Here is a 17,999-nt window from a genome sequence, read left to right on the forward strand (position 1 = left end):
GATAGATTGATAGATAGATAGATAGATAGATAGATAGATAGATAGATAGATAGATAGATAGATAGATAGATAGATAGATAGATAGATAGATAGATAGATAGATAGATAGATAGATAGATAGATAGATAGATAGATAGATAGATAGATAGATAGATAGATAGATAGATAGATAGATAGATAGATAGATAGATAGATAGATAGATAGAGATAGATAGGTAGATAGATAGATAGATAGATAGATAGAGAGATAGATAGATAGATAGATAGATAGATAGATAGATAGATAGATAGATAGATAGAGATAGATAGATAGATAGATAGATAGATAGATAGATAGATAGATAGATAGATAGATAGATAGATAGATAGATAGATAGATAGATAGATAGATAGATAGATAGATAGATAGATAGATAGATAGATAGATAGGTAGATAGTTAGATAGATAAGTAGATAGTTAGATAGATAAGTAGATAGATAGATAGATAGATAGATAGATAGATAGATAGATAGATAGATAGATAGATAGATAGATAGATAGATAGATAGATAGATAGATAGATAGATATAGATAGATCGATAGATAGATAGATAGATAGATAGATAGATAGATAGATAGATAGATAGATAGATAGATAGATAGATAGATAGATAGATAGATAGATAGATAGATAGATAGATAGATAGATAGATAGATAGATAGATAGATAGATAGATAGATAGATAGATAGATAGATATAGATAGATAGATAGATAGATAGATAGATAGATAGATAGAGATAGATAGATATAAGATAGATAGATAGATAGATAGATAGATAGATAGATAGATAGATAGATAGATAGATAGATAGATAGATAGAAGATAGATAGATAGATAGATAGATAGATAGATAGATAGATAGATAGATAGATAGATAGATAGAGATAGATAGATAGATAGATAGATAGATAGATAGATAGATAGATAGATAGATAGATAGACGATAGATAGATAGAGATAGATAGATAGATAGATAGATAGATAGATAGATAGGTAGATAGATAGATAGATAGATAGATAGATAGATAGATAGATAGATAGATAGATAGATAGATAGATAGATAGATAGATAGATAGATAGATAGATAGATAGATAGATAGATAGATAGATAGATAGATAGATAGATAGATAGATAGATAGATAGATAGATAGATAGATAGATAGATAGATAGATAGATAGATAGATGATAGATAGATAGATAGATAGATAGAGAGATAGATAGATAGAGATAGATAGATAGATAGATAGATAGATAGATAGATAGATAGATAGATAGATAGATAGATAGATAGATAGATAGATAGATAGATAGATAGATAGATAGATAGATAGATAGATAGATAGATAGATAGATAGATAGATAGATAGATAGAGATAGATAGATAGATGGATAGATAGATAGATAGATAGATAGATAGATAGATAGATAGATAGATAGATAGATAGATAGATAGATAGATAGATAGATATAGATAATAGATAGATAGATAGAGATAGAAGATAGATAGATAGATAGACAGATAGACTAATTAAAAGTCCAGTCCAGAATAAACGGTATACAAATCCATAGACTGGACTATATTATAGACTAGTCGACAAACTAGACAATATTCTACTCAATAGTCTAGGTGATAGACTGGCCAATGGGCTAGACAATAGACTAGATGATGGACAAGTCAATAGCAGAGACAATAGATTAGTCGTGGGACTAGATGATAGACTAGTCGACTATGGATTCCGCAATACACTAGACTATAGAGTAGTCAATGGACTAGACAATAAAGTAGTCAGTAGAATAGACAATAAACTAATCAGTAGACTAGACGATAGATTAGTCAATAAACTAAACAAAAGACTAGACAATACTTACAAAATCCTATGAATTAAAGGTAATTCAATTGTATCCAAAACTTTTTGCAAACAATGACCATTAAAACGTTCCATTACCACAATGGAAAAATTTGGAGTAGATTCAATCTAGATAAATAATAATGAATAATCAAATTTTCTTTTCTAATTATAATTTTAATAAAACAAAAATAACCTTAAAAATTCTCACGATATTTGGATGTAACCAACCCAATATATGGGCCTCATTACCAGCGGTTTGTTTATTTACATCTTGTGAATTTTTTATAATTTTAACTGCTACCGGTTTTGCTAAAATAAAACACAAACTATAAAATTTAATAATCAAAACCTTGAGACTCTCCATTACCTTTATAAATAGCCTTAATTACTGTACCATATGTTCCTCGTCCCAATAAATTACTTTTAATTTGATTAATTGGTGCGCCCTCTTTAAGTATTTCCAAGCGATTGGGAGTGTTTAATATCAATTCATTTTCATTGTTTTGTATTGGCAAATAGGACCTTTATTTAAATAACAAAAAAAAAAATAAATTTAATAATTTTAATCATTCTTTTATTTCGAATTTTTTGTTAGTTTAACTTACATTTTACATTTAATTACTTCTGTTTTGTGTGACGTTCTTTAATGTTGTGTTTCTTAAAATTTCTGTTTTTTATTTTTATCTTCTCAAATAACGGTTTTTATAGATTTTTGTTGGTGTTGTGGCTAGGTGTTGTTTTATTTATATTTTTTTCCTTTATGACGTTTGAAAAACAATCAAAAATTCTTACTACTAAAATAAAACAAAATAACTATTGGTTTAGGTTCGTTAATGGTTAACTCTCAAGTACCCCTATAAACAAATTAAATTCCCAAACATCGACAAAGTGTTTTATGAATAAATAAAATGATCGAACTATAAACAAGTTTATCACATAACCCCTAAATTGAGAAAATAATGAATGCCTATGATCACTCAGATTTCCCCTTAAAAATAGATTTTATATTGGAGTTTAAGTTCGGCAATAGTTCCTAGAATATGACAGCTTTTCTTTAGGGAAAATTAGTCAGATTTTGACAACTTCTATTGGGAAAGTTAGTCATATACTGACAACTTTTCCATAGGAAAAGTAAGTCATAATCTAAGAACTTCTCTATAGGAAAGTAAGTCAGAATCAGACAACTTCTCTATAGGAAAAGTTAGTCAGAATCTAACAACCTATCTAAGAAAAGTAAGTCAGATTCTGACATCTTTAATATAGGAAAAGTTGGACAGATTCTGGCAATTTTTCTGTATCAACTTTTCTATAGAGAAAGTTATTCAAACTGAGACAACTTTTCTATAAAAAACGTTACTCAGACTAAGACAACTTTTCTATAGAAAAAGTTGTTCAGATTGTGACCACTTTTCTATAGAAATAGTTACTCAGACTGAGACAACTTTTCTATAGAAAAAGTTACTCAGACTGAGACAACATTTCTATAGAAAAAGTTACTCAGACTGAGACAACATTTCTATGGAAAAAGTTACTCAGACTGAGACAACTTTTCTATAGTAAAAGTTTCTGATACTGAGACAAATTTTGTATAGAAAAAGTTACTCAGAGTGTGACATCTTTTCAATAAAAAAAGTATCTCAGATTGTGATAACTTTTCTATGGAAGAAGTTGCTTAAATGGTGACAACTTTTCTATAGAAAAAGTTGCTTAAATGGTGACAACTTTTCTATAGAAAAAGTTGCTTAGATTGTGACAACTTTTCTATAGAAAAATTGCTTAGATTGTGACAATTTTTTTATAGAAAAAGTTGCTTAGATTGTGACAACTTTTCTATAGAATAAGATGCTTAGATTGTGACAATTTTTCTATAGAAAAAGTGGCTTAGATTGTGACAACTTTTCTATAGAAATAGTTGCTAGGATTGTGACTTTTATAGAAAAAGTTGCTTAGATTGTGACAACTTTTCTATAGAAAAAGATGCTTAGATTGTGACAACTTTTTTATAAAAAGTTGCTCAGATTGTGATAACTATTCTATAGAAAACGTTGTTCAGATTGTGACAACTTTTCTATAGAAAAAGTTGCTTAGATTGTGACAACTTTTCTATAGAAAAAATTGTTTAGATTGTGACAACTTTTCTATAGAAAAAGTTGCTTAGATTGTGACAACTTTTCTATAGAAAAAGTTGCTTAGATTGTGACAACTTTTCTATGGAAATATTGCTTACATTGTGATAAATTTTCTATGGAAATGTTGCTCACATTGTGACAACTTTTCTATAGAAAAAGTTGCTTAGATTGTGACAACTTTTCTATGGAATAAATTGCTTAGATTTTGACAACATTTCTAAAAGAAAATTTAATCAAATTCCGACAACTATCCTTGTGAAAAAGTTTTCCACAGAAACATTTTTTAATATATAGCTCCAGAATCTGACAATTCTTTTATGGGAATGCCGGTTTTTGTATTTCTTTTATTAATTAAAACACTTTTGGGAGTTTTTTTTTAATAATTTTTCGTTTATTATAAATATTATTTCCAAAATATTATAAGTATACATAATATTTTGGAAATATACTTTCTAAACCATTTTTTTTTAACTTGTTCAAACGGTAATTGGTTAAAAACAATTTGACCGATCGTATTACTTATTCCATTAGATATTGCTTATTTGAAATAAGTTATAAATAATCCTTTAATACAATATTTTTTTTTTTTAATTTTATAATAATTTGTTGTTTGCTTTTTATTGTTTGTACTGACCTACAATATGAATATTAGTTTGTTGCATAATTAATAAATTTGCAACAAAATGTTTTAAAACAAAATGTGATAAGAATTTAGAAAAATGTTAAGAAGAGTTTGATTATTTTAAAAATAAAACAAACTGCTAAATTTGAAATGATTATATTGTATTTGTATTATTAAAAATAATCTAAGAAAGTGAAAATCTATTTTGTTTTTAAGTAGTTATAGAGGTCTTAATAATAGTTTTGTTTTTTTTTTTTTTAGGTTATAAACTATTAATAAATTATAAAACAAATTATCAAAAAGATTTTGAGAAAAAGATGTGATTTTTTGTTTGTTCTTAGTGATATATAACTTTCGTATATATGTAAGTGTATTAAGTTTTTTCTTTTGTTTTTTTCTGGTAATAACTAACAAAGCTACTTTGTTGTTGTTTTCTTTAATTAATTTTTTATTTACATTTTAGTTTTTTTTTGTTTTTTTTGTTTCGTTTAATATTAATATTTAAATAAGAAACCTCTTTATGTTTTATTGCATTTCTTATGAATTTATTTTTATTTATTTATTTATTAGTGGAATTCTGTTTTTTGCTTAAAATTATTATTAATATTTATTGTAATTTATTTTGTTTAAATATTTTTCATTTATTTTTCTCTTTTTCTTTTAATATTTGTGCGGAAGACTACTTAATTAATTAGTTTACTTTTAACTTTTTTGTTACTTAATGTCTTTCGGTTCTTTATTTCTTTATAAAATTTAAGTAAATTATATATATAATAGTATTAAAGTTAAATAAATTATACTTTTTATACAGCAAAAGAAAAAAATTTAATAAATTATCCCTAAACAATGTCAGATTTTAGTTTTGAAAAAAAATATAATAATAATAATAATTAATAAATTGGTTAGTTAATATTTGAGAAAATAATTTTAGCCTTTTTGGTTTACTTGCTATTTCTTCCAATTCCAATTTTTCTTTAAATTTTTTCCTCTATAACAAGTAAACCTATTTTAATATTTGCTTTTTATATAATTGTTTTAAAAACTATAGTTTATATTTAAGTATATTTTTTTTTATTATTTATTATATACAAAATAAATTAAAAAAAATAATGGACTGCTTTTTAACCTTTAACCCTTATTGTTTACAAATTAAATTAAGTTTTAACCTTTTTTTTTTCAAATTGTTATAAAATTATATTTTAAAATAATTTTAAAAAATTATACTTTAATTTGCAAATTTATAATTTTCAAACCCTAATACACTCTCTCTACTTTTTGAGAGTGGGGAGAAATTATGAATTGCTTTGAATTTAAAAAAATGATTTGTATAAATTATGTCAAATTAAATTGTTTTGTAGCAACCCTTTTCAATTCCATAGAAAAACTAAAAGATTCTGAGAAACTTTTTGTTAAAGAAGTTTTCAGATTAGAGTCTATTTTTCTATAGAAAAGTTCGAATCTATGCAGCTTTTTCTATAGAAAAGTTGTCCCAATGTAAGCAACTTTTTTCATAGAAAAGTCGTAATCTGAACAATTTTTCCTATAGAAAACTTGTGAAAATCTGATTTACTTTTCCTTTAGAAAAGTTGTCACAGTCTGAGCAACTTTTCACATAGAAAAGTTGTTAAAATCTGTGCAACTTTTTCTATAGAAAAGTTATAAAATTCTGAGCAATTTTTTCTATAGAAAAGTTATAACAATCTGAACATTTTTTTTGTATAGAAAAGTAATCACAATCTGAGCAACGTTTTCTACAGAAAAGTTATTACTGTCTGAGCAACTTTTTCAATGGAAATTTTGTCTCATTCCGAGTAACTTTTTCTATAGAAAAGTTTTCTGTCAATGCAGTTTTTTCAATGGAAAGGTTGCCAGATTGTGAACTACTCTTTCTATAAAAAGGTTGTCTTATTCTGAGGAACTTTTTCTATAGAAAAGTTGTCTGAATCTGAGGATCTTTCTCTATACAAAAGTTTTCTGAATCTGAGGAAGTTTTCTATAGAAAAGTGGTCCCTATAAAGCTAACTTTTTATAGAAAGTTTTCAGAATCTGACTAATTTTATGTGTAGAACAGTTGTCTGAATCTGAAGAACTTTTTCTATAGAATAGTTATATGAGTCTGAGTAACATTTTCAATAGAAAAGTTGTGCGAGTTTAAGTAAGTTTTTCTATAGAAAAGTTGTTTGAATCTGAGCAACTTTGTCTAAAGAAAAGTTGTCTGAATCTGATTAACTTTTTCTATAGCAAAGGTTACTTTTATGTAGAGAAAAATTATCCGAATCTGAGCAAGTTTTTCTATAGAAAAGTTGTTCGAATCTGAGCAAGTTTTTCTATAAAAAAGTTATCGGAATCTAAGTAAGTTTTTCTATAGAAAAGTTGTCCGAATCTGAACAACTATGTCTAAAGAAAAGTTATCGGAATCTGAGCAAGATTTTCTATAGAAAATTTGTCTGAATCTGAGCAACTTTTTTCATAGAAAAGTTGTCCGAATCTGAGCAAGTTTTTCTATAGAAAAGTTGTCTGAATCTAATCAACTTCTTCAATAGAAAAGCTATTCGAATCTGAACAAATTTTTCAATAGAAAAGTTGTCCAAACCTGAGCAAGTTTTTCAATTGAAAAGTTGTCCGAATGTGAGCAAGTTTTTCTATAGGAGAGTAATCTGAATCTAAGCAACTTTGTCTAAAGAAAAGTTATCGGAATCTGAGAAAGTTTTTCTATAGAAAAGTTACCACTTTACATAGAAAAGTTGTATGAATCAGAGCTACTTTTTCAATAGAAAATTTATCTGAATCTAAGCAACTTCTTCAATAGAAAAGCTATTCGAATATGAAAAACTTTTTCAATAGAAAAGTTGTCCGAATCTGAGCAAGTTTTTCAATTGAAAAGTTATCCGAATTTGAGCCAGTTTTTCTATAGAAAAGTAATCTGAATGTGAACAACTTTGTCTAAAGAAAAGTTTTCGGAATCTGAGAAAGTTTTTCTATAGAAAAGTTGTCTGAATAGTTGTCTTTATGTATAGAAAAGTTGTCTGAATTTGAGCAACTTTTCCTATGAAAATGTTGTTATATACAGAGTAACTTTTTCTATAGTCAAGTTGTCAAATTCTGACAAACATTTTCTTTATAACAGTTGGCATATTCTGAGCAACTTTTTCTATAGAAAACTTGTTAAATTTTGAGCATTTTCTACTATACAAAAGTTGTCAAATTCTGAGCAATTTTTCTATTGAAAAGCTGTCAAATTCTAAGTAGCTTTTTTATAGAAATGTTTGTCAGATTATAACAGAATCTTATTAATAAGAATTTAAATTTTAAATAAAGTTTGTTTAACAAAAATGTTTTAAAAAGCTTTACTTTATAAAAGACGAAGAGCGTTATATAGGACGAGAAGAGAGCAAAAGTAGGACTAAGAAGTAAAGTGAAACTTTTTAAAACGTCTTAAGTGATTTCTTGTTATTTTAGACCTTTTCCAAGTTGTAATATTTTAGCAAATGTTAAATTTATTATAAATATTTCAAGTCTATTGAAACGGCAGTTAATTTGGTGTTTTTTTTTTTTAGTTTCTAATATTAATATTATTAAATTTTTTAAATATTTTTCAAATGTATATCACATATTAGTCTTTTTTTAATAAATGTTTTTTTGTTTTTGTTTTTCGGACTTATCATTATAAACTTATAAACTATGACGCACTTTATTTCTCCAGTATTTTTATGGTATTTACAGGGGGAAGGAAAAACACCTCCAAAGAATTAATTTCTTGAGATTTAACAAGTCTTTTATAATAAGATTTAACTAGCATAGGAACGACGTACGGGAACGGGTGGAGGAATTTTCGATTTACGTGTAGATTGTTGAGAATTCTGGAGATGTGGGGCAGTAGTTGTGGAGAGTTTTTGCTGTTGATTGTTGGGTGCTGTGGAAGTTGGCTTGCATGAGGGTATGCGTGTGGGTGTTGGCTTAGGGGGACTTTTTAAGTCTGAAGTTTTAAGTTCCTAAAGAAAACACAAACAATATTAGTTTCCATTTTAATTTAAGTTAAAAAAAAGCTATTTTATTACCTTTTTAGGAGAGGCTACCGTAGGAGAATGAGAGGGTGATATAACCCTTTTCCAGCCATTGCTGCGTCTCCAGGAATTATTAGAATTCTGTATTCTTTCTTGATATCTGGCCTTAGTAACTAAATTACCGTTTACACTACCACTTCTAACCACCTGCGATAGTTTATCGTTTTGCTGCTGACGATTTCTTAAGATATTATTGGTTTCTCTTTCCTCGATGGTCGACTGAGATTTCATTAGTTTATGTCTGGGTGTTCTGCTCAATTCTGTCTTAATTATCTGCTCTATACACTCTTTTTCGGTCATATGTTCACTTAAATGTCGCTGATGATTGGTATGATTCATTATGATCAGGGGCGGTGTTTGCAGTTCGCCCTCCAATTGCACCTCTTCAATTTCTATATCACTATGCTGATCAAGTGTGTGTTCTTCTTCATTTTCAACAGCCTCCTCACCTATAGTTTCGTTTTCTTTAAGTGTTTGTAGTGTGATTTCCTGATGAGTGGTACAATGGGAGAAATCATCAGTTTCACTAGAGGAACAGCTGGTTACTTGAGCCCTACCAGCCTCACTGGGGGTAGGACTGGGTTGTTTTTGGCGGGATTTTAAAACTTTTGAGCGTAAACGTTTATGACTGGGTGATAAACTAGAATTGCCATCATCTTCCTCGTCTTCATCCTCAGAATCATCGTCATCCTCATCATCATCTTCGTCGTCAGTGTCACCTTCGATATAAGAATAAAGACTGCGTGCGGAACTGGAACGTATATTCACCAGCTTGTAGAAATCATTGGTAAATTCTGTACAGGCCACCTCCTCATCTTCTGAGTAAATAATCTGAAAAATTAACAAAGAAATATTAACAAATTAATTCCTCCGCCCAAGAGTTTAGCATCAATCACCTTTTGCTGCAACAATTGTGATATATTATCACCCACCGAATCGGTCTCCACCATTGTCGAATTGAGCAAATCCGTTGAGTTCCATATCCAATCATGATCACTCAGTTTTTGTTGCCTTCTATGTTGTTGATGTTGTTGTTGTTGTTGCAGTTCACGATCTTCATCTAATGTTATCACAGCCAATTCTTCTTGCGACATACTCCAGTCTTCCATTTCCGTTGAACACGGTTCAGCCGGCAGTAGCCACTGTTCCGGCTCTTCAGGTAAATCTTCTAAATGACCATTCGAGGGTTGTGGTTGTCCGCTACTCATAGTACAATAACCCTCATCACGTCCCTTAGCGGGACTAGCCGATAATGCTGCATTTTGTGCTTCTAAATCTCTAACGCGCCCCTTTAAAAGCGCCACCTCTTCACGTAGATTGTCTTCGGCCACAATAGCATCCACTACTTTACGCATAACATCATCTAAACAGTGTTCGTATTGACGCACACGTAACAGCAGAGCTTTATTCTCTTGCTGCAGTGTGTGCAGTAGATTTTCTTGGCGTGCAAAACGTGTCTATAAAAAAGGTAATAAAATCAAACATTTTAAAATTTTAACTTTAAAAACTTAAATTCAATTATAAACTTTATAGTTGTTAAATTACCCTAACGATTTTGTTGACGATATGTTTTTGAAGTGCTAATTACTTTTCGCCATATCTAATTTTTTTCAAATGGTGTTAATTACATTTGCATTAGCACTAGACTGTAGACTAATTATGGCTTTTTTATGAGTCATGTTATGACTTAAAACTTGGTGTCTATTCCCATGCCAAGAGAGTAATTGAATATTCACAGATGCTAATGAAGATTTTGAGAATATTTATAGAAGTTTATTGATTGGCAAAACTGAGAAACTTTTCTATAGAAAGTTTAGAAAATTGGTCAGAATCGGAGCGTCTTTTCCGATAGAAAAGTGGCCCGAATCTGATTATTATTATGTTGAGAAAAATGGTCACAATCTGAGCAACTTTTTCTATAGAAAAGTTGTCACAATCCGAGAAACTTTTTCTATAGAAAAGTTGTCACAATCTGAGTAACTTTTTTAATAGAAAATTTGTCACAATGTGAGCAACTTTTTCTATAGTAAATTTGTCACAATGTGAGCAACTTTTTCTATAGTAAAGTTGTCACAATGTGAGCAACTTTTTCTATAGAAAAGTTGTCACAATGTGAGCAACTTTTTCTATAGAAAAGTTGTCACAATGTGAGCAACTTTTTCTTAAGAAAAGTTGTCACAATGTGAGCAACTTTTTCTAAAGAAAAGTTGTCACAATGTGAGCAACTTTTTCTAAAGAAAAGTTGTCACAATGTGAGCAACTTTTTCTATAGAAAAGTTGTCACAATCTGAGCAACTTTTTCTATAGAAAAGTTGTCACAATGTGAGCAACTTTTTCTATGGAAAAGTTGTCACAATCTGAGCAACTTTTTCTATAGAAAAGTTGTCACAATCTGAGCAACTTTTTCTATAGAAAAGTTGACACAATGTGAGCAACTGTTTCTATAGAAAAGTTGTCACAATGTGAGCAACTTTTTCTATAGAAAAGTTGTCACAATGTGAGCAACTTTTTCTATAGAAAAGTTGTCACAATGTGAGCAACTTTTTCTATAGAAAAGTTGTCACAATCTCAGCAACTTTTTCTATAGAAAAGTTGTCACAATGTGAGCAACTTTTTCTATAGAAAAGTTGTCACAATCTGAGCAACTTTTTCTATAGAAAAGTTGTCACAATGTGAGCAACTTTTTCTTAAGAAAAGTTGTCACAATGTGAGCAACTTTTTCTAAAGAAAAGTTGTCACAATGTGAGCAACTTTTTCTAAAGAAAAGTTGTCACAATGTGAGCAACTTTTTCTAAAGAAAAGTTGTCACAATGTGAGCAACTTTTTCTATAGAAAAGTTGTCACAATGTGAGCAACTTTTTCTATAGAAAAGTTGTCACAATCTGAGCAACTTTTTCTATAGAAAAGTTGTCACAATGTGAGCAACTTTTTCTATAGAAAAGTTGTCACAATGTGAGCAACTTTTTCTATAGAAAAGTTGTCACAATGTGAGCAACTTTTTCTATAGAAAAGTTGTCAGAATCTGAGCAAATTTTTCTATAGAAAAGTTGTCACAATCTGAGCAAATTTTTCTATAGAAAAGTTGTCACAATCTGAGCAATTTTTCTATAGAAAAGTTGTCACAATCTGAGCAAATTTTTCTATAGAAAAGTTGTCATAACCTGAGCAACTTTTTGTATAGAAAAATTATCAGAATCTAGGCAACTTTTTCTAAAGAAAAGTTATCAGAATCAGAGTAACTTTTTCTATAGAAAAGTTATCAGAATCTAAGCAACTGTTTCTATAGAAAAGTTTTCAGAAACTGAGCAACTTTTTCTATAGAAAAGTTGTCACAATCTGAGCAACTTTTTCTTAAGAAAAGTTGTCCGAATCTAAGCAAAATTTTCTATAAAAAAGTGGTCAGAATTTGACCAATTTTTTCTATAGAAAAGTGTTCATAATCTAAGCAACTTGTTCTATAGAAAAGTGGTCAGAATCTGAGCAACTTTTTCTATAGAATCAGAGCAACTTTTTATATGGAAAAGTTATGGTAATCTGAACAACTTTTTCTAAAGGAAAGATGTTAGATTTTGAAAAACTTTCTTAGAAAAATCAATCTGGGCAACTTTTTCTGTAGAAAAGTGGTCACAATCTGAGCAACTATGTCTATAGAAAAGAATTGCCATAATCTTAGCAACTTTTTCTATAGAAAAGCTGTCCGATTTTGAGACACTTTTTCTATAGAAAAGTTGTTTGGTTCTGAGCAACTTTTTCTATAGAAAAGTTGTCACAATCTGAACACCTTAGTTTATAGCAAAGTTGTCACAATCAGAGCAGCTTTTTCTATAGTAATGTTCTCACAATATGACCAACTTTGTATAAAGAAAAGTTGTCCGATTCTAAGCAACTTTTTCTATAGAATAGTTATGCGTATCTGACCGACTTTTTCTATAAATCTGAGCAATTTTTCCGCAGAAATGTTGTCCGATTCTAAGCAACTTTTTCGTTAAGAAATTTTTCAGATTTGCATTAAAAGTCGGATACCATATCATTGTATATATAATCTATCAATCTTGCAAATTATTTTTTTGATTCAAAGCAATTAGAGTGGTTGTCATATCTGTATCATTTCCACTTATTTCTGTACATTTGCATGGTAGACAATGATGTCAGCAAAAATATAAAATATGTATGAATATTTTCACATTCTCCTAACTAATGCATTAGACAAGGCGGCAACATGTTCTAACAATGTAGTATTTTCTAAAGCGTTCATACTTAGATATGCAAAATCATTGAAGTGAAAATGTAGTTTTTTTGTTGAAATTATAAAGGGAATAATATTCTCAATTTGCATAAGATTTATTTAACAAAGATGAGTTTTAGGAAAATATTAAGGGAATAATAGAAAAGTGCTGTTAAAAAACAAGTAGATACGAACCTGTAAAGCTTTATGGTCCCGGCATGTTTGTAATTGTTTACGTTCCTTGGACTTGATAACACGACTCATGCTGGAAGAGAATAAAGATTAAGAAGATTTTAAATAATAGGAATAAAATATTGTAATATTATTGTTAATTAAGAACAAATTCTAGGGAAATTTAATATTTTAACATTTACAGTTTCAAACTGTAAATGACAGTTTACAGTTTTAAAGAATTTACCACCAATTTTTCGCTTACTTCAAAAATAAAAGTACTTTAACATAGAAAATTTAGTTCAGCCAGAGGTCGTTTCTTTAATTTTTTTCTCTTGACGCGAGGGTCGTGATTGATGGTGTTTTCCAGGCAATTAAAGTAGAGAAAAACTTAACTTATTTTCTTCTTTAACATAGTAAATACATACATATGTATGTATGTAAGTATATAATTTACAACACGACTCTATTTATGCCATATTTATGTACAATGTAACAGAAAAGAGTAAAGAAGACCATCATCAGGCCTTTTTTTCGAAAATGCATATTTAACTTTAGCCTAGAGCCTTTAGCGGCATATGCTTCAACTCCACTAAACATACATTCATCCGTACATACATTCCATGCATAGACAAAGTGCATTTAGCCACCATTTAGCGTGGCTTAGTTTATGTAGTTATTTTTGAATTTTCTTTTTTTTGTGAAAAGAAGAAAATTTAACTTATTTTTGCATTTGGGACTCCTAAACATTGAATTTAGGTTTTGAATTCATTTGGCTGTTACAGTGCGAATTGTGGTTTTGTGGAAAATAAACCGAGTGCAAAAAAGCATGTGGCTTGCAAAAAAAGAAACCTTAATGACGGCAATGCATCCGTTTTATTAAACAAAAACCAACCAGCAGAAGCATTTGCAACATTATTCTGTATACATGTTAAGTGATTGTGAATTAAAAAAAATTAACAAACCTAACCTAAAAAAAAAACAACAAAATAATTCTCACTGTTTTTAAAACTTACACCATTTGAGATGAAATAGTTTGCTCAAGCTAAGCACCCGGCAATTTCTTCATTATTGTCACAATCTGAGCAACTTTTTCGATAGAAAAGTTGTCACAATCCGAGCAACATTTCTTAAAAGAAAAATTGTCACAATCTGAGCAACTTTTTCCATAGAAAAGTTGTTACAATCTGAGAAACTTCATCTATAGACGAATTGTCACAATCTGAGCAACTTTTCCTATATAAAAGTTGTCACAATCTAACAGCTTTCTATATAGAAAAGTTGTCATAATATGAGTAACTTTTTGTATGGAAATCTTGCCATACATTTTGTCACAATCTGAGCAACTTTTCCTATATAAAAATTGACACAATCAGAGCAAAATTTTCTATAGCAAAGTTGTCAGAATCTGAGAAACGTTTTCTATAGAAAAGTTGTCACAATCTGAGCAACTTTTTCTATAGAAAAGTTGTCACAATGTGAGCAACTTTTTCTATAGAAAAGTTGTCACAATGTGAGCAACTTTTTCTATAGAAAAGTTGTCACAATGTGAGCAACTTTTTCTATAGAAAAGTTGTCACAATGTGAGCAACTTTTTCTATAGAAAAGTTGTCACAATGTGAGCAACTTTTTCTATAGAAAATTTGTCACAATGTGAGCAACTTTTTCTATAGAAAAGTTGTCACAATGTGAGCAACTTTTTCTATAGAAAAGTTGTCACAATGTGAGCAACTTTTTCTATAGAAAAGTTGTCACAATGTGAGCAACTTTTTCTATAGAAAAGTTGTCACAATGTGAGCAACTTTTTCTATAGAAAAGTTGTCACAATGTGAGCAACTTTTTCTATAGAAAAGTTGTCACAATGTGAGCAACTTTTTCTATAGAAAAGTTGTCACAATGTGAGCAACTTTTTCTATAGAAAAGTTGTCACAATCTGAGCAACTTTTTCTATAGAAAAGTTGTCACAATGTGAACAACTTTTTCTATAGAAAAGTTGTCACAATGTGAGCATCTTTTTCTATAGAAAAGTTGTCACAATGTGAGCAACTTTTTCTATAGAAAAGTTGTCACAATCTGAGCAACTTTTTCTATAGAAAATTTGTCACAATATGAGCAACTTTTTCTATAGAAAAGTTGTCACAATGTGAGCAACTTTTTCCATTAAAAAGTTGTCACAATGTGAGCAACTTTTTCTATAGAAAAGTTGTCACAATCTGAGCAACTTTTTCTATAGAAAAGTTGTCACAATGTGAGCAACTTCTTCTATAGAAAAGTTATCACAATCTGAGCAACTTTTTCTATAGAAAAGTTGATACAATCTGAGCAACTTCTTCTATAGACAAATTGTCACAATCTGAGCAACTTTTTCTAAAAAAGTTGTCACAATCTGAGCAACTTATCCTATAGAAAAGTTGATACAATCTGCGCAACTTTTTCTTTAGAAAAGTTGTAACAATATGAGCAACTTTTTCTACAGAAAAGTTGTCACAATCTGAGCAACTTTTTTTATAGAAAAGTTGTCACAATGTGAGCAACTTTTTCTATAGAAAAGTTGTCACAATGTGAGCAACTCTTTCTATAGAAAAGTTGTCACTATGTGAGCAACTTTTTCTATAGAAAAGTTGTCACTACGTGAGCAACTTTTTCTATAGAAAAGTTGTCACAATCTGAGCAACTTTTTCTATAGAAAAGTTCTCACAATCTGACTAACATTTTCTATAGAAAAGTTGTCACAATGTAAGCAACTTTTTCCATTAAAAAGTTGTCAGAACTACAACTTTTTCTATAGAAAAGTTCTCACAATTTGACTAACTCTTTCTATAGAAAAGTTGTCACAATGTAAGCAACTTTTTCCATTAAAAAGTTGTCAGAATCTGGGAAACGTTTTTTATAGAAAAGTTGTCACAATGTGAGCAACTTTTTTTATAGAAAAGTTGTCACAATGTGAGCAACTTTTTCTATAGAATAGTTGTCGCAATGTGAGCAACATTTTCTATAGAATAGTTGTCACAATGTGATCAACTTTTTCTATAGAATAGTTGTCACAATGTGAGCAACTTTTTCTATAGAATAGTTGTCACAATGTGAGCAATTTTTTCTATAGAAAAGTTGTCACAATGTGAGCAACTTTTCCTTTAGAAAATTTGTCACAATCTGAGCAACTTTTTCTTTAGAAAAGTTGCCACAATCTAAGCAAATTTTTCTAAAGAAAAGTTGTAAGATTCTAGCCAACTTTTTCTATAAAAAGTTGTCAGAATCTGGGAAACTTTTTCTATAGAAAAGTTGTCACAATCTATGCATCTTTTTCTATAGGAAAGTTGTTATAATATTGAAAAAGTTTTTAAGTTGATCGATTTTGAGCAGCTTCTTCTATAGAAACAATGTTCAGAATATGGTAAACTTTTGTCAGTTGTCTGAGCTATGTTATATGATCTACTATAGAAGGTTTTTTTATAGGACTGAGTGTACAAACATCTGTAAACATGTAATAGCAGTTAATCAAATACAAGGCTGTCAGCAAAATGAAAAAAAAAACTTTAATACAAGAGGGAGAAAAAAAATTTAATTTCAAAGAAATAAACTTCTATTTTCCTTGTATGTTTTAAATTACACAAACAATTTAACATGAAAATAGTCACGTTTAACATTAAAATGTTAATGAATGAATGGATAAACACGTTTAGATTTCAACCACAATTTATCCTTAGAATACGGACCGACAAATGTTTTTTTTTTTTTTTATTTTATATATTTTATTTCAATTAATGTTCTTGAAGTTATTAATAGTTTGTTTTTATTATTATTTTCATTTTATAAATAACAAATCAATTGTTAAATTAAATTGTTTTTTATCAATGTCTGTTTTACACTTAATATTTTTTATTCATTCTAAAATAAACCACTTACTTTTCCAATTGCTGACGCAGTTCTTTTTCAAATGTTGGTGACCCGCATTGGCTCTGTAATGATAAAGAGGGGGAAAAAGAAATTTGTATTATTAAAAAAACGAAAAAATCATAAAAAAACAACAAAATTTCTTATTATTAGTTTTATTTAATATGCCGTCCTAACTCCCCCCTGACTACTTCACTGTAATGTCTATAGAAGGGCATTTTGTGTGCTAAAATTAGTGTTAATCATGTTGATAATAAAAACTGTCACATTGACGGATTCCTATATAAAAGTCTCTTAACGAAAAAAGGGGAAGCATGGAAATATTAAAATTGTCACACAAAAAAAAGTGTGCTGTTTTATAATGGAACCAAACGATCTCGGTTTCGTATGTTAAAATGTAATAAAAGTGAAAGAAATATATAATAATAATAAAAGAAGCTATTTACACGAAAAGAATTGTTTCATTAAAAATCGCCGGGAATTATAGATAAAATTAAGATTAATGTGTTTTCTGTGTGTTAAGCAAATAATAAAATATTTTTTAATTACTTCTTGATATTTTTATTTAGTTAAGGGTCTATTGAAATCTATTTAAATAATAATGTTGATCATTCAATTTTACATGTTGTTTGTAATTACAAGACGTTAATCGATTTTTATTTTGTTTTTATTATGTAGTAAATTTGTTAAATTTTACATTTAAATTGTTCTAGGAAAATGATAAATGTGTTGTTATACCGCCATTATGATTTGTAAATTAATTATTACATTGTGATCCCAATCCAACTTCATTATTGTTTTAAATGATCAATTATAATTCTAATAATTGAGCCACGTTTTCTTTTAAAAAGTTGTCAGAATGAGAACAACTTTTCTCTATAGAAAAATTGTTCGAATCTTCATTTTCTATAGAAAATATGTTAGAATATGAGCAACTTTTGTTGCTGAGCTTGAACTAGAACTGAACTAGAACTGGAACTGAACTAGAACTGAACTAG

The 17,999-nt window shown here is 28.7% G+C and overlaps 2 protein-coding genes across 2 annotated transcripts; both read right to left on the minus strand.

Moving 5' to 3' along the window:
- Positions 1–1,887: 1,887 nt before the first annotated feature.
- Positions 1,888–2,662, minus strand: LOC119614752 (probable serine/threonine-protein kinase DDB_G0267514). Its single transcript, XM_037970864.1, has 4 exons — positions 2,502–2,662; positions 2,264–2,418; positions 2,090–2,205; positions 1,888–2,022 (listed from the first exon to the last, which is right to left on the minus strand). Coding segments are annotated over exons 1-4 (384 nt in total). The 5' UTR covers positions 2,504–2,662; the 3' UTR covers positions 1,888–1,911.
- Positions 2,663–8,263: 5,601 nt separating this feature from the next.
- Positions 8,264–17,066, minus strand: LOC119614751 (myb-like protein V; the record flags this gene model as incomplete). Its single annotated transcript, XM_037970863.1, has 5 exons — positions 8,264–8,639; positions 8,706–9,542; positions 9,608–10,168; positions 13,132–13,201; positions 17,014–17,066. Coding segments are annotated over 5 exons (1,725 nt in total), but the record flags the coding sequence as incomplete, so codon positions are not given.
- Between the last annotated feature and the right edge of the window lie 933 nt (positions 17,067–17,999).

The sequence above is a fragment of the Lucilia sericata genome, unplaced genomic scaffold (genome assembly GCF_015586225.1).
Source record: "Lucilia sericata isolate MDLA Ls3-8-SP2 unplaced genomic scaffold, ASM1558622v1 Contig003339F_arrow, whole genome shotgun sequence".
NCBI classification, from domain to species: Eukaryota; Metazoa; Arthropoda; class Insecta; order Diptera; family Calliphoridae; genus Lucilia; species Lucilia sericata.

What these genes read in the sequence shown, in the direction of transcription:
- LOC119614752 (XM_037970864.1), bottom strand. An exon ending in AATTAAGGCTATTTATAAAG is followed by an intron (nt 2,206 to 2,263) that starts GTAATGGAGAGT and finishes GTTTTATTTTAG; the next exon opens with CAAAACCGGTAGCAGTTAAA. An exon ending in ATATCGTGAGAATTTTTAAG is followed by an intron (nt 2,023 to 2,089) that starts GTTATTTTTGTT and finishes TTATTTATCTAG; the next exon opens with ATTGAATCTACTCCAAATTT.